We start from the raw sequence: 24,185 nt of genomic DNA, 5'->3' as shown, positions 1-24,185 counted from the left end.
CACATCTGTAGAAAACATAACCACCTATTAGTAAAGGTGATTAGTAGGTACTCCTATTAGCAAAATAGATGTTACTTCATTATTATTCTGAAAAGCATCATGCTTTGAAGTACCCTTCTGTTTGCCAGATGAGACATGAAAATACATATTAAACAGCAGTAAATAGCATCACCTACCTGGAAGGGAAGCTCTCGAAGATGGCTTGGAATCTCTTTTAGATTCTTTAAAGGCACTTTTGATCTATTGCCATAATCCACATAAAAAACCTGGGGAAAGAAAAAAAACAACCAAACCAAATAAATGGAAAAAACAAGAGCATCTGCAGAGACTCCACAACATTGGAAGTGTCACTCTTGGGAGGAAGCAAAGCAACAATTTAACAACTATAGTACAACACAATCTTAAGTGAAATGGCAGCAAATTCAGTCTGCAAAACACGCACATGAAATAATCTCAAGAATAATAGAAATATAATAGGTCAAAACTTATCATGCATATTATTTGATGTCTTGGCTTAAACATCCATTGATAACACGAATAATCTGCTAAATACAGGAAAGAAATTTCTCTGAAAAGCTCTAATTCTTTTTCTGCAATTAAATCTATATGTGGTGGTGAGAGAAAGTTCAGTTCTGTCAACTGTCCCTTTCTCAAAGGCACAGCCTAAAATGGTCACACTATACAACCTTATTTCTTAAGTGAGTGATACTACCTAATAATTGCTTTTAGATAAGCAGATATTAACATGGATCAAAGGGAAAGTTATGAGATTAGCACTATTATTCACTAATTTTCCATGATTTTAAATGGATGACAGTGTTCAGTATTTTCTCTATAGTAGGGACACCAGCTATGTTCAGAAAACAAGATATTCAAGGTGAGAAATGTGCTGTGCAAAGGCAAATCCTACAATACACCACTAACATCTGTGGGTAACTGCTGAAAAGAACATCAACAGACTGAGAAATGAATACCAATTTTGAACAGTGGCATTAATTTTCATTACTGATCCCCACACAGAAAGTCAAAACATGCCCACAAATTTGCTGATAATGTAGGAACTCAGCAACATAAATACTGGTATAAAAAGCTCCTGTTGAATGGACATAAGAACTCAACATGGGCAGAGAAAACAAAATGGTATGAAGTAAAAAAAATAAAGTTAAAAATCATATCCTTTGGAATTTTTAACCATTTCTTCTAAAAATATTCCATTATTATTTATCAATTCTAATTAAATTTATCAAGGAGAAAGAACTGAGTATAAGATGACAGGAGGTCATTCATGCAAAAAAACTGTGAAAAGGCAAATGTAGCATGTACCACATGAAGTATTTTTGAATGCAGAGGAGAAACATTGCTGGAAGGGCAATATTAGCGTCACTGCATAAGCAAAGGCACAGCTCTAAATATGGAAGCATGCATAATTCTGCTGCTTAAAACTGAGGTCAAAACAAAATAGATGAAGACCAGGTGAACAGAAAGTCAGTGTGGTACACAAGATGACAGAGAACAACATGCTTCTATCAGCAAAATGAAATGCAAGAACAAAAAGACAGAAAAAAATGAAGGGGAATAAAAGAAAAAAAGTGTAAATCAGGTGAAGAACCACTGGCAGAACAAGCAGCTTACACAAATTGGTCATGCATTACTAAAAACTGCCAACACAGTGAGGGCAAGAAACTTACTACTCAAATAGATCTTAATATATTTATGAAGAGAAAGTGATGGGGCTGGTGCCAGCAATGCAACATTGGACTCTGATCTCAGCATTCCTTACCACAGTTTCAGTGTTACTGGAGCTTTTGGTCTTTAGCTTGCTTCAGTCTGCCTCAGCACACGAGTCTTTAGCGTATCAACAATAGTTTCTCAATTTAGTACTAAAATATTCCTATGCTCTGGGGAAAAAAAAACCCACCCTCATACATCATTTCTGGCAACATTCTACTGATGTTTACTGATCTTCAGATCGAATTCTATGTATTTCTCTGATGGAATATTTAGAATTATGAACATAGTGCTTTGTAAAGTCAAAAAACAAAAGCAGAGCTTCAAGATTGTTAACTCAATTACATCCTATCAATTCAGTATGACATAACATATTACTGTACCTCAGCAAAATCTCCACAAACACACAGAATACGAGCTCTATAGTATCCTCTGTTTTCTGCATCAGTGAATGGAGCCAGACAAACCAACTCTGGATGTGGAGACACCGGTAAATCCATCAGGTTCTGGTAGTTAATTTCAGTAGTTAGATCCTGGAGTACTTTCCTACTTTTCTCATTGATCCTGTAACCCCAGAAGTGTCCAACTTCCACTATCTTAAAGTATAAAATAATTAAGACAAAAATCAGATTTCATATTTCATTCTTCTGCATCGCATATAAAATGTATCTAAACAAAATAAATGAAAGCGCTCCTACTCCTGACACAGACACAGGAGTGTTCTCATACTGCAATAATGCAGTGAGCATTTCTCCCTCGTAATTAGATGTGATTTGGAAATGTTTACTTGCTGTGCAACTGCAATGCGCTTTCAATCTAAACAAATCCTGATATAAGCCTACTAAAACACAGAAAATTAAGGAAAGACTGCCTATATGTTTCTAAAACAAATTAACATTCAGAAAACAGTTGATTAGACAGATGCATACAGATTAAGAGCACTTCTCTTAGTAATGCAGGAGCAGCAGTTAGCTACATCTATCAACAAATCAGCATATATACCACTTGGATTAGCCATCCTTTAAGAAACTGACAAGAACACACTACTATTTAAATACAACTGAATAAAATAAGTAGTCTTTTCAAACGCCTTACTGATCTTATAATACATTTCTGATGCTGTAATGAATGTTCATAATAAAAAAAGAATCTTTAGTATTGAACAGGAGTAGCATAGAGTTACATGACTGGAATGTGTCTAAATCAAATCCATGAATAAATTTGGTCTGAGCGACTCGCTGAACAAAAAGAAGCTATTTTCTGCACTTGCTAAATGCATCACTATCAAGAGCTGTTTTAACACTGCAGCCTATACTTTCCACTAGCTCAGTGGTTTGTATTTTCTCACTAGTATTATTTCAGGAGCATGTATATACAAGGCATACAAACGCTCATCTTAAGAATTCAGAAATATTTATATATACATATAGTTCCCCCCAACACGGCATCATTTGTACATGCAATACTTTTCCCAGTGAGCATGCAGTACTGTAACTTCATCTAAACTTTCATGCCTATATTTTCTGAAGAAAACTGCCAATCAATACTAACCAGCCAAATGGCCCAAGTACCTACTAATTCTCCTTTTCTATAGTGTACACAAATATTTTACCTTTCCCATTAACCCTCTTTGCATTTGTCTACTTCCAACTAACATTTACTGCTAGAAAATCCCACAAATTTTGCCAAGCACAAATATATTTAAACGTCTGAAATTTGCCACATGCTGTTTAACAAAGAACTACTACAAATTATACCAAGAATATTCTCCATACCTTTTACAGATTGCTCTATGCTAAAAACATTATTAGTCCCAATTCTTCACAGTTAAGCTTACAGGATCATGTCTACAATGTTATCTAAGTATCAATTATTAGCCATGACCTGCTTTAGATGTAGGACATTCTTACCTCTGTTATCTTGATAGACAGGAGATCTGGGATCATCTTTGACTGCTGTAAAGTACCAAATGAAACTTCCACAGGCTCCACTGTCTTCTTCTGATAGTCCACATATACTCTAAGAAGTTCGCAGAATAAACATACTGAATGCTTCATTTACAAGTAAAAACTCAAAATTTTAATTTGCTTCTCAAGGTGTCCCTAGGGCACATTTACACACTTACTGACTCTGTTTACAAATAGATGAAATCAATTTGAACGTAAAATGACCATGCAGAACAAAAATACTACAGAGACACAGTTTGAATCTCAGTATAACCAAATACAGTAAAATAAAACACCAAGATGCAACTGTGACATTGACTTATTAGAAATCCAGGGAATTGATAGTGAGGGCTTTTGTGAAGGTATGCTAAGCTTTTTTCCCTCTTAGAAAAACTGAGTATACTACAGCACAACATCTTTCTTTTTAGATATAAAATACTCTTGAAAAAATCTGAGAACTCAAATTAGTCTTTCAGCTGAGAAGGATTCTTCTCAAAAACTAATTTTCACAAAGATGTGTTGTTCTGGGCACAGTGAAACTGCTAACTTCTTATTACAAATTAAGAACCATCAACTGAAGTTGACATATTCATGGGCACTTTAACCTTTCCACTCCACTCCTGCCTCCCTATTTTAGATTTCTTATTTTAAAATATTAAAATGACTGCAGATCCATCAGAAGTTAGGCAGATTATCATTTTAGCAAGTTACTTGTATGACCTGAGCAGAGAACCACAGTTAGCATGTAATAATTAAGAAACCCACAAGTCAGATTTTTCTAGCAAGAGCAGGCGCAGACAAGAGAAATGCACTACACACACTCCACCATGTTTTGTTATATGTCTCCCCAGTTTCTGTTGTCATACTCCCCATTTCTCCTTTTCTTTTATATCTCCAAATGCCATCCCTTATTTATTTTGGTACTAGCAATTCCCACATTGTTGCTAGCACAAATGGAAATACATTTGAGCACCTATATTCGATGTACCAAAGGCAAATGGACTAGAACCTTACAACCCCCCCAGTGCATACACAGAGTTCTCTTAAACCATCATTAAATAATAAATAAATACTTAGCACAATCACATTACTTCAAGTCTTGCCAAAGCATTCTGCTTATATGAAGTTTACACACCTGTTCTTTGAACTTAAAATGTCCTCCTTGGTGACACTTCCAAGGAAATTCCCACTGAAACCAGCAAACCTTATTTCACTGCAAAGAAACCCATTTTCCATATGCCATACAATTACCTTTGATACTTCACACCTGTCCCATCTTGTATTTGCCTTCCAATATCCTCTGGAAAATGAACATCCAGCTCCAGAGGAATTTTCAGTTGTGACATCTTGACTGACAGGTACACTGCAGGAAGAATCTTAAAGCCCTCCATGGGGTCACGAGAAAACTCCACAAAAGCCCTGTTCCAGAAAACCCCACCAAATAAAATTGCAACAAATACTTGACAAGGAATCAAAACCCAAACCAAAACCTAATGAAAATCCCCACAAAGCCCGTTATTTCTTCTGTCTGTCTCTATCTTGTCAGTCCAGCAAATGGCAAAACTCAAGTTCCTTACAGGTTTTGTCTACTGCTCTCATGCACCTTAAAACTTTGTCATGCTAGCTGGAAGACAACTTTCTAACATTCTCACAAGCACATATCAGATTTACTATGCATATTTAGTACAAATAGGAAGGCTGCAAAAATATACATGAGAAAAGAAAGACTGGAAAAGGCATAAGAAGGGCTACATGAATTAACTTTGGACAGTTGTAGCTCTGGGTTGGCCAGACAATTTGCTGAAATAGCCAGTTGTGTTCATGTTGTGCATAACCATCTGACTATATACTGAATTTAGCTCATTTGTACAAGTCAGAAATACAGACAAATCAGCTACAGGTAAGGTCCACTGTTAGCCAACAGAAGAGACAAAATAGAAGGCAGTCTCTAACTCAACTAGTTTATCTAATGTTATTCCAACCAATGCACATCGAACGTCAAAATCACCTTTTTTACCCTAGACAATACATTAGAAGGAATTCAGAAGTGTTGAGAATTATTAAATCATTTTGTCAGTGCGTCTGTGACAAAGAAGGAAATTGATTACCACGTTCATAACTGAGAGCATGAGGAAGGCTGGATAGTTAAAAGTATTTTATACTTACTTTGATCCATCATAGGCAATAGATTTTACCTGCCCACATTGTCTAAACAGTGAGTGCAACTGTTTATGGTATAGATATCCATAGGGAGGAATATTCCTCAACTGTTAAGAAAAATCAGTTAAATTTAGATACATTCAATTATACACATTCAGTTCACCTAAATAGCTTCCTCCCTCCTTCACCTAAGCTGCAATAGTGAATTACTGAGGTATGGCACAACAGCATACCTCAGTATGCTCGCACATACTTGCAGAATGGTTATGGATGGGTACATGCTTCTTAAGGATGACAGACAGAGCAACCTCCTGGTCTTCCTACAAGGTGCTCTTACATGGAGTAGACAATGGGACCCAGGTCAGGATAAAAGTAGTCAGAGGACTTTTTATGTCCTTGTCACACACCATTAGGAACTATACACACCATACAGCTGTGAGAACAGTCTCTCATATTGAGAGCTTGAGCAACCTGCAACACTTGTGCCCAAGAAGACCACTGACACTGATGAAAACATTGCAGTTACTTTTTCCTTCAAGATAACAAGCAGTTGACACATGAAAAGATTGTTACGTACATTGAAAGTAAATAGGTCCTTAAAGTTAGCAGTTTAATCTTATCTTCATTCCACCAGATTGCATCTAGCCTGAAATTTTGCTTCAATAACCTTAAATAGTATGCTAAAAACATACATAAATGTGTTTGTGCCCATGTATTACCATGCCAGTGTCTCCTTCAGTACAGAGCTAGCCTCTGTCTCGGGTAATCAGAAAAGCGCACAAAAAAATTCCTGTCCTTCTCAGTAAGCTTTTATGAGCTCCTCTCCTACCTTCTCAATTATTTTCTTCTGCCAATAAAATCTATTCTTTGAGGCCCACTGGTTTGTGGGTCTAGTTTTTTTAAGCATGAGTCATGGTTATTTTACAGTGTTATACCTAATTCAGATATACCAAACATTTTCCTCATTTAGGCTGTGTACCATTTTGCAAAATCAGCATAGCCATTTTGAACTGGCACTTACCCTGACTGAAAAAAAAATTCTAAAGAAGGTAAAAAGTAAGCAGAGCACAATATTAGAGCAACCTAAAAGCAACAAGCATATGTGCAACACGCTATCAAGTAGATGGCAAAGCAGTAGCAATGTTGCAATAACACATTTCATAAATAGTCATTTAAAAAGTATCTTTGATAGTCCAGTGCTATTTTTCAAATCTTTTATTAGTTCTATGAAATTTGTTGGCCTGTGGAAGACTAGCAAAAATAGCACAGGGGCAGATCTCTGCAGCAATTCTTCTAAAACTGCCCACCCACACAGTATTTGTTATGCTAAAGGGAGATAGGAGAGAAGACAACTCACCAAGTGAGGATCAGAGGAGGTAAGTATTTCTTTTCTTGCCCAAGACAGAACAAAACTTAAATATACCACCCAAACACTACATATCTTTATTACTTGATTCGTTATTAGTCATTCACCTTCTTAACATACCATGACAGTGGTTTTTGGATCTTTGCCAGCAAGGTCCTTCATAGCAATTTCTTTGTCACATCTTCCAAAAGTAAAGTAGTTTGGATAGAAAGCACCAGCTATTACAACCTGAAGTCAACACAAATTTTATTTGTTTTCTTGTAAGAAGATACACTAGCAACATAAAGAGATACCAACAGATTTTCATATGAAGATTTGTTTTCCTGTCTCTTTCCAGGGATTACTAATTGCAAGCTTAATATTGAATCATGGGTATCCAAAATATCCTTTCATGAAAAGAATTTGATTTCTGGAACAATTTTACCTCAGCTCAGAATTCTTCTATGTAGACTTGCTCTATGAAAACTTTAATTCTTAGTCTTTGACAAAGATTAGTCTAGATACACTGTTGAATTAAGCTCAGTATGACCTGAGGTTGTTTTGATGAACTGTCAGAAGTAAAAGAACAGACAAGGGACTAGCTTAGTGTAAATTCTGAACCAGTAAAAGTATTATTAAATGTCCTTCCAAGTTGTCCAAAACAAGTTTTTTTCACCTGCAATCTCAAAATCTACTGAGAATTTTGAAACATGAGTGTACTAGTGCATCAGTACTACTGTATGAAAATCCAGTTGTAACTATTGCAAATATTGGTCTCCCCTGAAAAGTCAATGAAACATTACCTGCAAAATGAAGCGCTGTTTGTATACAAATTCCTGATCCACAGCAGATGGTTGAGTATTAACGTACATGTTAAATGCTTTGACTCGCACTTTCAAATTGTGAAATAACTCTGACACCTGAAATTTGAACTTTAAGTTACCCATTAAACAGATCCAAAATGTCCATAAATCAAAACAAAATCTGTTTGTAGAAGTCTAAAAAAGTATGCAAACTCCCCTTCTGCATCCAGTTCTGGAGCCCCTATTACAAGAGGGATGTGGACGTGCTGGAACGTGTCCAGGGAAGGGCCATAAGGATGATCAGAGGGCTGGAGCACCTCTCCTGTGAGGACAGACTGAAGGAGTTGGGGCTGTTCAGTCTGGAGAAGAGAAGGCTCCGAGGTGACCTAATTGTGGCCTTCCAGGATCTGAAGGGGGCCTAGAGGAGGGCTGGGGAAGGACTTCTCAGGATCTCAGGTAGTGATAGGACTAGGGGGAATGGAAGGAAGCTGGAGATGGGGGCTGGATGTGAGGAGGCGGCTTTTCACCATGAGTGGTGAAGCCCTGGAATGGGTTGTCCAGGGCAGTGGTTGAGGCCCTGTCCCTGGAGGTGTTTAAGAGCAGGCCGGACGAGGCTCTGTCCAGCCTGATCTAGTGTGGGGTGTCCCTGCCCATGGCAGGGGGGTTGGAACTAGATGATCCTTGTGGTCCCTTCCAACCCATAAACATTGTTTATGTTAAAAAAAAAAAAAAGAAAACTGTTTATCTAAAAGTCATCAGTCTGCTTTCAACCCCTGTTTCTGAGCTAAAATAATACTCGAGGTAGCACATCTACAGGCTTTACCAAGAGCCATCTCTCCATGGTGTCAATAGAATAGAATTCATCAGGTGTGGCCTAACCAGTGCCAAGTACAGGGGCACAATAATTTCCCTGCTTGCCACACTTCCTGATGTAGGCCATGATGCCATTGGCCTTCTTGGCCCCCTGGGCACACTGCTGGCTCATGTTCAGCCTACTATCAACCAGTACCCTGAGGTCTCTTTCTGCCTGGCTGCTCTCCAGCCACTCTGATCCCAGCCTGTAGCACTGCAGGGGGTTGTCTGTGGCCAATGTGTAGAACCCGGCACTTAGATGTAATAAATCTCATGCCATCGGACTCTGCCCATCTGTCCATCAGCCCATCAGCCTGTCAAGGTCCTGCTGCAGAGTCAATTAGCTAGAGTCCATGTCTCTCATCTCTGAGTATTTGGCCTTATTAATGCATAAATGGCTATATAATGTCCACTCTTCAGAAGAATGGACATCTGGCTCCGTTAGTATTACAGTTACTTCCCTAATTTCTTTCCGTTTTTTGGAAACCATGTATAAATACGGTCTCTGCAACTATTTGAGAGAAAAGAGAGGGGGAAACACTACCCAAGTGTTCACTATGACCACAGGTAATAAAGTTTCTGCCTGATCTGTCTGAAATTGTATTGGCAAATAATTAATAGTACTACCTCTCTTTCTCCAAACAAACAAAATACAAAAATGCATAAAGAAAAGAAACACCTCTATAAATACGTAATAATACAGGAGGTTTACCCAAGATCTTAAAAATAAAAAAGTAGAAAACATGGGATGTTAAATCTTTCTGCTGATAAAAATTTATTTTCTATTGCAGCATACCTCTCTGATCCTCTTGATATGAATATAATTCGATCGACCCCACTCAAGCTCTCTCTGGAAAAGAACATGAAAAATGCGAATGAAAATTTGTCAGAAACTTGTTTCTTCAAGTGCTAGCAAGCTTTCTCTCATTGTTCTGTGTGGACACAAATAATTATACAGAGTGACTGAAGAGTTTGAGCTCATTTCACATCTTCCTTTGCATTCCTATCAATCTAATGTTATGACATGTATGAAAATAGAAGCCAATTACACATTTGACTAATAAACTATACTCTGATTACCACCAGTGCAGCTATGAGTCATCTACATTTTTCATATAAACCCACATGTCCACCTCCTGCGTGGTGCTACTGCAGAATCTGCTTTAAGATGGACATTTCTTCCAAAAAGATCATACTTGTTTATCTGGATGCATAACCTTATCAGACAGATTCTGACCTACTCATCATAATCCAGTGTATATTATATACTGGTGTTCATAAGGCACATTAAGCTCTGAAAAAAGCAGAGAAATTAAAAAAGCGTTTATCTTACACAGACAAATGGAAGACTGCAGGCAATTGTGTGCATACCACTGGGAGAGATTGTGACTGATGGGCACACAATATCTTCCATCTTTCAGGGTTTGGGGGATAGGGAGATTTGTGTGTTTCTTTGGGGGGAAAAAAGACATGCATATTAAAAATATTTCTTTCAACTACAACTCACTTTCCCTTTTCAGATTGGGTTTCAAACTCTCTGGCCACTGTTGATTCATATGTGAAAGGGACTACATAGGACTGCCTTCAGATTCTCAGCACCCGATTCAAAGACTCATGTTCTCTCAAAGCCCATTTACTTATGAAAAATCTTAAATCTTAATCATTACAGAGAAAGATTGCTAGCAAAAATTTCTTACTAAGCATACAAAACACTCCAGCACTGGAGTCCAACATCTAATGGAAAACCTTTAACAGAAAAAAAAGTTTAACTAACCTTAGGATTTTTCAGCTCTCCTCTTTGTCTGCAGGCCTGCCATGCCTAAGAAAGAAGTGGCGTGGTATTCAGGCACAAATTGTAGTGCTTTAGTAATACTTATTACCAATATTAACATTGTATTTAACACTACAGAGTTTCCTCCATACCTACATGTAGATCATTTTGTAACACCCATTTAAAAACCTGGGGCTAACCCAGACTGTAAATATTTAAGCATAAAAGAGTGTAATGAAATCTGAATCACAGTAATTTAGGTTGGAGGAGACTTCAACTGTACTGATGTCCTGCACAGCAGGGCCAATTTAGATTAGATTTCTGAGGGTTTTGTCTATAAAACCTAGTAACTTTGACAGACCTTCATGGCTATACCTGCTCTGTGCTGGAGACTGGATTACAGACCACCTGAGCTCTTTTCAATCCTTTATTATTTAGTGATTATACTCTAAAACAAGGCTTGCTTGGTTGGGTCCTATGCAGATAAGTACTTCTTACTCTGATGAGTAGCCTTACTAAATTTTGTTTAGAATGGGCAAGAACTCCAGGGTTTCCTTTGCTCATATGTGAGTACACAAAGTGGAGTGGCTGCAAAATGTGATTCTAAGAATGTGTTACTTGAGACCTGAAAGTGTGGCAGCGTTATAAATGTTGTACCACAACATGCTAAAGAACAAGAATTGCTGCAGGAAGATAACCACTCTGCCTTCAAGTCAGCTTAGAGGCATGCATCTACAGATTGAAAAGCAGTTTAAGCACTATTGGATTAATTGTAATTGCATATACTGCCTCAAACTTGCCATCAGCTCCTGCAACTAAATTGGAAAAATAGCATTTAGGTCACTGAATTTCTGGATGTAGCTTAGAGATTCTGGATCTTGGTGCACTCCAAAAGCCAACTAAGGATTTTATGTTTCAAGGCTTTAAAAGACTAAAGTCCTAATTTGTGCTGGGAGAGGTACGATAACTACCTGATAACACAGCAACATACAACAGGCTATGCATCTAGGTTTTTGAGAGGAAACAGCCTGATTATTAAAGCACATGCAAACATTCATAAATAAAAAGAACAACTTAAATGATTTGATGCTGTAATAAAGCAGGCCACCTTCAGAACCTCTTTTCTCCTTGCTTTGAGACAAAAGTGAACTGAGTGATTCAGATACAGTTCCAACAAAGATGTCTCCCAGAAAACAGAACTGGTAGAGAAATTAGCGCACCCAGAATGTTAATGAAGATAATCTCACTCTTAGGCAGCAAATCTGTGACAGCTGCCTGCAAAATCCACTTCTAGTTTGACAGCAAGCCACCTCCTAGTACAATTGTTTAGCTTACTTAGGACAATATTAGTATAATTGAAGCACCAGACTGCAGTTCCTTACCTTGATCAAGGCTAACTATGTAGTGATTTTAAATAATGCTTCTGACATCCACCACTTCCATACCCAAGCCCTCTAATATGCCATAAAAATAAACTTCACTTATTTGACATGAGTACACAGAAGAGGTGCCTGCTTTCACCAAAGGGAAAAAGACCAACACACAAAATGGAATAAATTCAACCTGGATCTGAAGATTTCAGAGTCTCCAGAAGATTACAGAACATGTCAGATCATTCATAACTAAAACACTGGAGTCTGAATAGCAAGTTCCTTCAGAAGAAATCTTTGTGTGCTCTACCAGCTCCACCTGGAAGAGAGGCTGACTACTGTCCATGGTACTGGATTACCACCAGCCAAGTGTACACAAAAACCACATTTGGACAACAACAAAAAAATAAATTACAAAGTCAATGCTATGAAGTCTGGAGAAAGGACACCAAACTCACTTTCTACTAGAAATTACCGGTCCAAACAGCCCTTGGTTAAAAGGGAGCTAAAAACACCACTGAGTCTCTGGAATTTTATTTTTGGTTACTACATAGAGACAATCAGAACTAGCAGTATTACAGAGTGGGACACTGCCTTCAAAAAGTATCGCTACAATAGGAGTGATGTGAAGCTTTTAACAATTTCAGCGCACAAACACTGTGCCAATCCCACAAAGCTGAGATGCTCTGCCTCGATCTATCGGATTTCACAGGAAGAAAAATTACTTACCTTAAATGCATTCACAATTGCAACACAGTCACTCTTACAATTCTCAGCAAAAAACAGTTTGTTTCTGAGAATAGAAATGAAAAGAACTATCACCAATTTTACTTTCCCCGCCCCCTATTTCTTGAATATGTTATACAGCTCAGGATGCTACACTTCTAATCACCTTCCAGGACTTCAATAAATAAGGTTAATACGTTTACTATAATTACTTGTTCTTATTCACTCCTTACTGAAGGGAAGATTAGTAGGATTGAAAAACAAAAAAAAAGCCCACCCCAAAACCCCACCCAAACCAACTTGCATTTAAAAAAACAAACAAAAAACCCCAAACCCACACAACATTTTAATAGCCATATTCACATCAGAAGGGCAAAAATGAAGAATCAATAGTCCAAAAGAGGATGAGTTAGCTCAGTGATACTAGTTGGTTGACATAAAAACAGATTTCAGTATGTCAACTGCCCTGGAAATGCCTCCTTTTGCACTGCTTGGCACTTCCACCAAAAATTAAGACTTGTGATACAGGAAAACTGTATTTAGTGGTCAGATCAGCCCTCCGCCCCCATATTTAGTCAGGAAGTTGTAAAACATCTAGGGTTATACCTGTATCCATCGATGTGCTGTTTGAAAGGCACAGCAAAAAAACTCCGCAAAGAAAGGGCTGCAGCTACAACAAGAAAAGAAGTACCAAAATGAAACCCTGCAAATCACTTGCCAGAACTTTTCTCTGCAAATATGTTCTTCTTTCAGTTACCTATAATAAGACATTCTTCTAAACACCCGAACAAGTGCCCAAGGACTATCAGTTTTCCAAGATGCAGGTCCACTGGCAAGTGTGCCAATACCTTTCCTAGGAAAGTCAGCTCACCATCATATGGATTTTCTTCAGTTTGCACACAGGTGGTTAATGCTCCCAGCTAAAGAAATTGAAATGGATTCACTTGTGAAAGCTGACAAAGTAGATAACACCCATTTGTGACAAAAGAGACAAGAAGCAAGCAATTATCTCAAAGCAACATCAATTAGTATCAAAACTGTAATTAAGTTGAACTTCGTGAATCAATTTTAAAAGCCTAGTATGTTGAAACCAAAGCTCCTAGGGCATACACTTAATATAAAAAGCAAGCTACAAATGATAAAATTACCATTTCTTACACACTTTGGAGAAGTTTAACACAGTGAATGTTCACCTCCATACCAACTTTCTAACTGAAAAGCATAATCACCAACTTCCTCACCAAGATCACAAAGGGATCATCAGGGTGCTCCCTAGACATTATTAGGTGAAAAGTATGATTTTGCTACTTATTAATAAACCATTTCACCTACGGAGTTCAAGTTCTCATGTTTTTTTTCCAATTCTGTCTCATCGCAGATGTTAGTTCACAAACAGTATCATTATTCCCTGACGAAACTGTAATCTTCTTGTAATGAAATAACTGCACAAATTATGCTGAAGAGGACAGTATCCAAATAACATTCAAATGTGAAAAAATATTCTTCAGACACAGCTCCTGTTTGGTATTCCAGCTAAGGATACTACAATCCTAAATACAAAGATAATCACTTCTACTGTACATTTTTATTACCTTAATGTGAAAAGAATGCCTACCTCTTTCAGCTGAAGTATGGTACGTTCAATGTCATGTACAGCTGGTGGAGAAAGAGCTGTCAACAGCAAGTCTTTTGGTCCTCCCATATCAAGCATTTTTATTTTTAAGACTGTAGCTCCCAATGGACAACGCTGAAGTAAAGATAGTGGCATTGTTATTTTTCCCACACGGGAAGCATGCTTAATATGAAGAAAAGTTTAAGTCTACAATTCTGTAAAGCCTGGAATAAATTTTGTGAAATTGAGGATTTTTTTTGTTTTTCTTTTAACAGATTGCTTATCTCTAATCTGCATCCATTTTAGTGCAATAATGCATATCTTTATGAAGAAAACTATGTGGAATGGTCTTTGTCAATTATTTAACAACATGAGTCTCCTTCAGTATTAGAGTTACTAATAATTATTCAAACTGTACACTGTCTTCAGAGAAGGTAAGGTAAAATGGCTCTGCTGTGGCCACATGTGTAAAAGAACATGTTCCCAAAAAGCTTACCAGTATCTCAGGTATTGGCTTCTCTGGAATAAAGTTTGTCCAGAAGTCCTTGTACACAAGCCTGTAACAATACCCTTGGGAAACACGTCCAGCACGACCTTCACATAAAACAACAAATCACCAATTTATAAACTGAACAAGCTTCAGGCTGTTCAAAATCCATCCATCTACAAGCCTTCTGGGCAGCTAAGCAGCGCACAACAGCTGATGCTGCAGGCTGACCATTATTTTGCTTTTGGAGCAGGGGAAGAATGTGAGGAGTTCCCCTGCAGAGGAAGGAGTAGCAGAGACAACATGTGATGAACTGACCACAAGCCTCATTTCCCATCCCCCCTGTATTGCTCAGAGAGAGGAGTTAGAGAAGTGGGAGCCAAGTTGAGCCAAAGGAGGGAAACGTGGAAGGGAAAGTATTTTAAGATTCAACTTTATTTCTCATTATCCTACTCTGATGTGATTGGTAGTAAGTTCAATTAATTTCCCTAAGACAGTCGGTTTTGCCTGTGATGGCAATTGCTGAATGATCTCCCTGTCCTTGTCTTCACTTTGGAGCCTTTCATCATCAGTTTTCCCCTTCTGTCCCAGTTGAGAAGGGGAGTTCTAGAGCTGCTTGGGTAGGCACCTGGCATTCAGCCAAGGTCAACCTACTGCAGGCTGTAATTTTGTAGTCTTTGTAATATTTAAAAGTTAGAGTAATTTTGTATCCAAAGGTATCATCCTAATTTATTCTTCTCAACGGAAGCTAAAAGATGTTGATATTTAAGACTAATGTCTTATTAGTAGAGCCAATGTGAAATTTTACTTAGCTGTGTGTGTGCTGCAAATACTGGCAGGCTGTTGATATTTCAAATGATACAAGAGCGATAAATACACATGGAAGTTTCTTTTACTGCTGAATTCAGAAGCACTTAATAAATACCTAGCAGTACCCACCCCCCTATTTTTAAAAATGGCCAATAATACAAGAAAAGATTGTTGTGTAACAAAGAATCCCTGTAGGTTTCTATGGTTTATGCACTTCAAGTATTTTTCAATACAAAATATTCCTCTAAAAATACTTGAGCAAAAGAAAACATTAAGGCATAGTAATTTAATTGCATTTTAATATCCTGACAAGGTAAATAATTATAATTTTTAATAAAATAATGGCAAAATAATTGGAAAAAATAATCTGTACTTTCCACTGTTAATAAAATGAAAAGCAACACAGAATTCTCCATGAAGGTTAGCTTCTAAAATTCCTTTCCATAACCAATTATCATCTTACCTTTTCTTTGATTACAGTTTGTCTTGGATGCCCAGCAAAGTCTCAAGCTTCGATAATTAGTTTCCTCATCACAAACCAAAGTTCTCATTAAGCAGAAATCTATGACTGATAGAAAGATGAAAACAACAAAAAAAAGACTGCTGCAAAACAGTTTATCCTCATGGTAATGGACAAAAAATACTGGTTTATTTTGTGCTATCAGAAAAAGAAAGTTTCAATTATTTGAAAACCAAGAGAACATTAGATTTCTAAACAATCAGATTTAGGATATTACAAATACAAAAAGAACTGCAAATAGATTTTAGTATAAATACTATAAATAGAGTAAATTACAAGTACTAAAAGCAATAATTTCAAATTTAGATGTTCTGTACCAGAATTCTTTTAATCTAATGTGATTATTTCAAAATATAGCCAGAATGTGAATAAAAAGCTTAAGGTACTTGCGATGTGAGGTCTGATTCTGCTTGTTATGGTATTTAAAGTTATCCCCCTAAAGATTAAAACCAATACCTCAAACAGTAGCTCTAGTATTTATTTGTATATTCAGACTTAATTCTCTGTTGTGAAAGAATGAACTTGACAACTGTCAGAATTAAACTCTGACAGCAATGCTTTTTGAAATGGTGAAATACAGATATTTAGCCCAGCACAAGTAAGGAAAACATTACATATGCAGTGTGTAGAATATTATAAGATTTGGATGTCTTACCATATTTAACATCAGGAACTGTTACAGAACTCTCAGCTATGTTTGTAGACAGAATAACCTGCATTTTGAAGGAAATAGAAGAGAAAAAAGAATGAGTAAAGAAAAAATATTTCTACATGAAAAGAACCAACTTGCTATGAAGAAATATAAACATAATGACAACATACTATTTCTGCTCTAAATACTAAAAAAAAGAGCAGTACAGCAGAAAACTTGTATCTTGTTCTTCTAAGGTCCAAAAAGCATAATAAAGTAGCACAGTATATGACAACATAGAGGAAAAATGGAAGTATCATCTTATGCCTTTGTCACAACAAAACATCACCCTGTCAGCAGTGATAAAGAAAAAGAAGACATTAGACAAAAAGTGGAGTACAAAGCAGGTTAGACACCCCCAAACTAGGGGGACTTTGACATGCAGTGTCATCAGCACCATACTGCTGTCATGCAGTGCCAAGAATAGACACGTTATTCTGAAAGATAAGAACAATGTAATGCAGTAATTTACAGGTAACTTCCTGTTATAACATTTCTTTTGAGCTCTGAACAGCAGTCAAAGCAACAGCCCAGTAAGAAAGGCAATCAGTCCACATCTTGAAAAACACCAAACCTGCTTTGCCCTCACACAGTGGTTTGAGTTTGCACAACTAATATTAATTTATATACATTACTGTTTGCTATTACTACTCCAGCAAAAGATTTCACATGCTTAGAAATAATGATTCAACAATACTTACTTTTCTGTAGCCAGGCACTGTAGGCAAAAATACGTTACTTTGTTCCTCTAATGTCACACATGAGTGAAGAGGATACACTTGCCACCTGAAAAAAATAATGTATTAAGTATTTACTGATGCAAGAATATAAAAATTAATTACATCTTTGTGCTTAATCATGTGCTTAGAACACAAAGCTGAAGTTTAATTGAACAGAAACAGATGTGGTTAAACTTACCTCTTGTTAAATATATTTGAGAGATGTGAATGCATGTAGCTTATTTCATTCAAACCTAGGGAAGAAGAAATGAAGAGTTCTCTTTTTAGCGATCACTACCAATCCTAAAACCAATTCTCACATCTACTTAAGTTCTTAATTGACTTTTATCATATATGTTGAAAAGGAGGTGGTAATGAATCAACAGAAGAGTTAAATAGTAAAGGTAGTAATGAGTCACTGAAATACTATGAGTCAATTTTTCAAGAGTCTCTGTGCATAATTTTACACTTACTAAAGTGGCAATATTAAATATGAAGGCCCTGTCTGAGTGGCACTATTAGCCCTTGCTTCAGTTTCATGACTGACAATACTGACCAGATGTTCCATATCTGCTTTAAGATAAATTTGGGTATTTCAGCCAAAACAAGCTGTTTCCAAAAGCAGGGCCAAGGACAAAAAAACCAACAAAAATTTTAGACATTTAAAAAGATGAGCTATTTCTGCCTCAGCCATGTCTTCCACAGGATATCTCATCACTGAGGAATTTTGTGTGTCTTTCTGAATACCACCACCTTTCAGAGAGGCCTCATTTACTTCTTATTGAAAGGCTTTGAATGTCTCCTTCACGAAGACACCACAGCCTCTCTGGGAAGCCTGTTCCAGTGCTCTGTCATGCTTAATGAAAATGGTTTTCCTTATGTTTATGTGGAAACAAGGTTGACTTGAAAAAGCAACTGCAGGGGAACACGGAGTCAGAAAGACTGAAACTGGAAAATGAAGGGAAGTCACTACAGGTAAGGGAGATAACAGAAGTCAGAGTTGGGAGGAGAACAGGTGAATTGAAGGAGGCGGGGGAATGAGAAGTAGCATGTAATCAGAGGGAAAACTGAAAGTTTCAGATGTCCTTCATGTCAAGCTACTACAGGGAAAAGTAATGCCATTAATACCTGAAGACCACAGCCAGGAAAGCCTACTTTACACAGCTCAGGAGAAGTAAGAGCACTTGAGATTGCAAATAACTGGCTGAATAAAAACCTAACAACTAGCAGAATAATTAAGTGATTAACAAAGCCCTAAGAAAAGTATTTTCAGGACTACAGACAAAACCATACAGACTGCTTTTAACATTAACATATTAAAAATTGCCTGTTCATGAACTAGAGTATGTAAATAAAGATACAGAGGAAATAAGAACACCATCATATGGACTGTTTGGATGCAGTCTGCCAGAACTACTTGATCCCCACTAGGTATTGATCAACTACCTCTGTGCAATGCTTCCTCTCTTGCCATACATACATTTATGTAACTACGACATCAAGACTTAAACCAAATTTATGTTTTAAAACAATTAAAAGAAGCTTGATCCATGATTGGTAGAAGCAGACTCTGCATAACCAATATTAATAGCAATTACTAATCAGTCTAGTGATTACTTACTGACTGATACAGCTGGCAAAACCACTTAACAGTACTCCTCAGCACAACACTACTCTTTCTGGTTGCTAATGCCTACTCAGCTTGAAATGTCAATAGCAATGTTATTTGCAGTATACAAAATGCTATATAATCGTAAGCACTCAAAAAACTTAAGCATCTCAAAAATCAGCATCCTAAACATGGAGGTTATTTTTACCCAAATCTGTCTCATCTGCCTTCTTGCTAACTAAGGCCACTCTTCCCCTTTTCTCCATTTCTGTCTCAAGACTGTGAAGAAAATTTCAAGAAGCATTAGCTAATACTATGTTCAAGATCGGTCTTGAACATCCAGTTGTAAACCAGACCAATGCCAAAATATGAACAAACAAAAATTCTGCCAAACCTGAGTATCAGCTCATTCAAAAAGACAGGTTACTAAACAGTAACACAGCACAGATTAAAAAAAAAAACCCACAGCAAACGACTCAATAAACTGAAACAAACAAAACACAAAACCCCCAAACCAAACAATACCACCACCAAGGAAAAAACCCAACCAACAAACAAACAAACAACACTGCCTCTTCAAAGTTAAAGAGAAAAAAAGATTTAGGAACCAAAAGTGCAAAAGAGTAATTGTGTCCTGAAATGAAGACTTGGAAGGCTTGAGGAAGTCTGAAAGAACACCAAACACCAATATGAGAGGCTAGAGGCAATAGAGATAGTCTCCCTACTTCATTAACAGCAAACAGGAATGGGTTTTACAGTGACAAGGATGGAGAAATGCCTTCTAACCATTGATTTTATAAAGAGGGTAGCTCCAAGAAAGGCAGCTGTAAATGCATTTCAGGGGGCAGAGAGCACTCCCCACTGAAAGCTGCCCTGCAAGTGGAGTGTATTTTTGAGCCCAAGCAGACAAATCAACCCCCAAAGTTCATTAGACAACAATCAAGGAACAAGAAAATTAAGATGTATACTCACCTGGTAAAAATACTAGCACACTTCCCCGTTCTGATATAACAGTCAATTTTTTTTCCTCCCTAATAAGAATAAGCAATTTCATTAGTTTTACCTCAGTCTTTATTACCACCAGATAATTTATTCTGAAAGGACAAAACTGCACATTTTTAATAACTTGTAATATTGAGAACTCCTGAAGAAATTCAAAACATTATTTGCAAATACACTTTCTGAAAAACAGGGTACATAAACATTGCTTTAGTGTTGTCTTCCAAGATTACATCAAAACGGAAGCATTCTTATTTAGCAATGAAACAAATCAAAATTAGGTTGCCAACGTTCTTAAAATTACAATACAGTATTCTACTGTAGAATTCGATGCAAACTTATTCAGCAATTTTTCAAGCATAAGTAATATACTTACATTTTAAAAATATCACTAGATACCTTTAAAAAAAAACCCATGTTGTATGTATAAAAAACTAGCCATAATCAAAAACTACAGGTCACTGCAAACTTAAAGGGGGACAACTCCAATTAATGTTATGAGTCAAGAAGTTAAAATCACCATAACACAGCGTAGGATGCAATATAAATTTTTGTTGTTGCTGTAATCATTCATGATGGAAACTTTTTTCAGGTGTTTGAAAACTCTACTCTCAAACTATATAATAGAAATTTATATTTTTTGTTAATGAAAGGTACTTAACAATGGATGGCCATAATAGCCATTTTATTATTTGAAAGCTTAAATGCTGATATCTTGTTTTACAAAAGGTAGCTTATTAGAAAAAGGTAGTTTGACTATTCTGAACTACACTAAAATTGCCTATCTGAAATAATCAAAAGAAAAAAGCTCAGAAGTTGCTATATATTATAAAAAAAGTTAGTGCCAAAATTTTTGTATTTATGTACCTCCATGAAAACTTGTACTTCTGTGGTTCAGTTGATAACTGCTCAGGTGCAGTTAAGTACAGATTACTTGGCATTTCAAAGTTTATGTAACACTACACTAATACAAAACTGGTTTTTCATCATACATTTAGAAATTGTTACATTAAATGGGAGAAAAATAAGGCATCCCTATACTAAATATGGACTCAGTGTCAGACCAAAGTTGTAGAAGCAACTTTGTTTTCAGATACTAAACTTACATTTTAAAAACCATAAGTAAATATTAATTTGTATTATTTTCTGTCTCAAAAGAAAGTTAAGCATTAGCCAGTGAAAATTAATGCCTTGTAAGTATTCTTTTTTTCATGGCTTACTGTATATTTTCTACTACAATACAAAATAGTAGCCCTAGTTTCTTTCTTCATGTAAATAATATTCAGCTCTGGTCTGCACCAAAGTGTCTAGTTTCCATATGACATGGCTGGCTTGAATGATGCATATAAAATGAAGTTACCAGTAAATTATAATCACAACCTGCTGCTGTTGCTTCGTTAGTATAATTTCCACAAAGAACAACTTTGCAAATATCGAACTATATCTTACTTATTGCTCTTCATCTCTAACTCATCAAATGACTCAATCAAAGACACTGCTGCTTCATACATTGCCATTGCTATCACTGGTTCCTCAACTTTTTGCGAAGGAAGCTGTGGGCAGAAGAAAGTATTAAGGTTAGCACAGTATAACTGACAAAAGACTGTAGATCACCTATGTGTGTCAGTTTGTCAATTGCTTTTTGATTAAAACTGACCCAGTACAGAAGCTGTTCAAAGTAGTAATTATGCGGAGCATTCGTTACTTTCCAAATAAACATTTTCTTTCAAGCATCCTACCATTCTAATGCTAAAGAAATACTTCTGATATTTAATTATATAAGATAAGCACTAGCACTTACTCCACTCCCTAACATTTGCAGGACATACTCCTTATCCATGTGTTAAGCACATGAGACTAATCATGACCCATGGGAACAGGATGACAAGGAGGGGAATTTGTAGAAGCAGACATTACTTTGCACAGGTGCTATAAGGCAGGTCTCTACCTGATTGCCAAAGAAATCATGTACCTCTCATTTAGATTGTTTTTGCATTTTACATATCTTGTCATTTAGGTCATATTCTGTCAAGCAATTATGGTTCTATTGGACATAATATAGCCATGATGATTCTGCCGATGCTTTTTTCCTAGCATTCTGTCACAAAACTGGGGTTCTCATATTTAAATAACACAAGCCATCAAGTCTTCAGAGTAAAGACAGGAACTTGATCATGTAGGAAGATACTTATCAACTGTGTCCATTTCACAGAGATTTGCACTTATTTTAATCAAGCATAAAATTAAGACTACATATGTAATCAAACAGTTACATATTAGAAAATGAGGATTCTGCACAAGTTTTTGGTAAGTAATAAAGCAAATAAAAAAGGATATACTAATAAAGTCGGAATGCATCATATGCATACTGATAAGAGTATCACTCATATAATGTATCCTTCAACTGTCTGAAGTGAGACAAAAATCTAGCATGACAACAAGCAAACCTATTCATCCGAGGACTACAAATTCTGGATACAAGCAGATGGTTTATTGTTTGAAAGTAAAGAATCACATGCACCAGCTACTTAGATCACAGGGAAATAGTTACTTTCCAATATAATACTGCTGAAAGGCAAACATGACCTCAGAATGAGAAAGGTCATTCTAAGACTGCAAGGTGTTAAAGTGACACTGTAAAGAACTGCCCCTCATTCTGAAGTGACTCAGGTCTTGCCTAAGTTTCCAGCCATCATACATGCCAGCTTTTGATGTAAAAGAACTCTTGAAGCCAAGGGATACTTGATTTGTGATGCTGGGGAAACTGATGTGGACTAACAATACACCTACAGTTTTTATCAGGTTTTAAGATCAGTTGAAACAGGTATTTTGACTACTTCAGTGACCAGAAGAATGAAGAGACTTTGTTGCAAAAAAGACTTACCTATCTAACAAAACAAAACGAAAGTCAGAACAAAGTATTACTGCTACCTATAAACCTATTCAAGAATGTGAGATGGAGAGAGCTATCATAATCTAAAAAAATCCCAACTACTAAATCAACCAAACTAAACCCAAACAGTTTTGGCTCTAATCTGTTACTGTCCCAAGGTGCTCTTGGGAGAAAAGGCAGAGAGAGTAGAAATGCCCTTTCATTTGCTTCTTTCCCAGCTCCAGCACTGGACACAACATTGAAATTCAAGGTTCAGTACCAAGGCAGCTTTCATCTAATTCAAAATCTTGCCTGCAAATGCATAGATTTGACTAATACAGATGTATCTAAATTAGCTGTTAAAATGTAGTTACCTGTTTTTCTACTCATTTCTCTTTCTGAAGGAACACATGACAGCATCACAAAAGCACTACTGCTAGCACCCATTTGGAAACACTGATTTACACCAGTTTTTGCTATTGCAGCCTCAGTCCTTGTCTTTTCAATTCTTAACAACCAATGTGTAACTTCACATCATGTCAACCCTAGGATGGCTTGGTATCTGCACATTTGGTTTCTGAAAATATTGAGAAAAATTTCCTAATTTTTTCTGGGTAAATGATAGCTTGGATAATCAAATGATCTGTAAAATCTTGGCAATATTCTTTCCACTTTTATGACCCCCTTGAATCAAATAACCAGGCAGACCTTTGAAGCGTACAACTCTGTCAATCCCAGAGCTTCTTAATTGCGTTTTACACACACTATAATAATGTTTTTCCACTGAAGCCTGACTAGTCCATGAGAAAGTACAGACAAGAAGCAGCACTTTTCTCCCCCCAGTACATGTGATAATGTAAGGAATTTATCTTTTCTGTGCTGCTTTAACAGAATTTTTTTGTTTTTATCTCTGCTTGACTCTTAAATCTCTCTTTTCAACTTTGTTTTCAATTGTACCTTTAGTATTCCTTAATACAAGGCTGCTCCTATTAAAAAGTAACCATGTGATAAACAGCAAATCCAAAAGCCCCAGAGCTGACTGAAACAACACAACGTAATTGAAACAGCTTTTGACAGGAGTTTGCTATTTTTCATAAGGACTCTGACTTCAGTTCCAGGGATGTGAAGGAATTTTTGTATTTGCAAGCCAAAAATGGGACTACTC

The 24,185-nt window shown here is 36.6% G+C and overlaps 1 protein-coding gene across 4 annotated transcripts in view; it reads right to left on the bottom strand.

Annotated features, from left to right (window-relative positions):
• The window catches only part of TDRD9 (tudor domain containing 9), a 100,830-nt gene that overhangs the window by 22,373 nt on the left and 54,272 nt on the right, over window positions 1-24,185 (bottom strand). For all 4 annotated transcript variants that reach the window (XR_010989964.1, XR_010989963.1, XR_010989965.1 and 1 more), the window contains 20 exons: window positions 21,598-21,701; window positions 20,122-20,180; window positions 17,740-17,794; window positions 17,523-17,607; window positions 16,786-16,843; window positions 16,074-16,178; window positions 14,810-14,907; window positions 14,317-14,448; window positions 13,459-13,621; window positions 13,308-13,371; window positions 12,705-12,768; window positions 10,609-10,653; window positions 9,631-9,684; window positions 7,983-8,099; window positions 7,321-7,428; window positions 5,841-5,941; window positions 4,926-5,093; window positions 3,639-3,747; window positions 2,112-2,324; window positions 177-266 (listed from right to left, as the gene is read on the bottom strand). Coding sequence is in view for 1 of the 4 variants with exons in the window: in XM_068160219.1 (XP_068016320.1) it covers window positions 177-266; window positions 2,112-2,324; window positions 3,639-3,747; window positions 4,926-5,093; window positions 5,841-5,941; window positions 7,321-7,428; window positions 7,983-8,099; window positions 9,631-9,684; window positions 10,609-10,653; window positions 12,705-12,768; window positions 13,308-13,371; window positions 13,459-13,621; window positions 14,317-14,448; window positions 14,810-14,907; window positions 16,074-16,178; window positions 16,786-16,843; window positions 17,523-17,607; window positions 17,740-17,794; window positions 20,122-20,180; window positions 21,598-21,701 (1,992 nt within the window). In the remaining 3 variants the exon portion in view is untranslated. The remainder of the gene's footprint in view (window positions 1-176; window positions 267-2,111; window positions 2,325-3,638; window positions 3,748-4,925; window positions 5,094-5,840; window positions 5,942-7,320; window positions 7,429-7,982; window positions 8,100-9,630; window positions 9,685-10,608; window positions 10,654-12,704; window positions 12,769-13,307; window positions 13,372-13,458; window positions 13,622-14,316; window positions 14,449-14,809; window positions 14,908-16,073; window positions 16,179-16,785; window positions 16,844-17,522; window positions 17,608-17,739; window positions 17,795-20,121; window positions 20,181-21,597; window positions 21,702-24,185) is intronic.

This window comes from Melanerpes formicivorus, unplaced genomic scaffold, assembly GCF_026170545.1.
Source record: "Melanerpes formicivorus ecotype bairdi unplaced genomic scaffold, bMelFor1.0.p_v2 SCAF_48, whole genome shotgun sequence".
Taxonomy (NCBI): Eukaryota; Metazoa; Chordata; class Aves; order Piciformes; family Picidae; genus Melanerpes; species Melanerpes formicivorus.
Note: the sequence above shows the minus strand (reverse complement) of the source record. Positions and strands in the feature narration are given on the sequence as shown.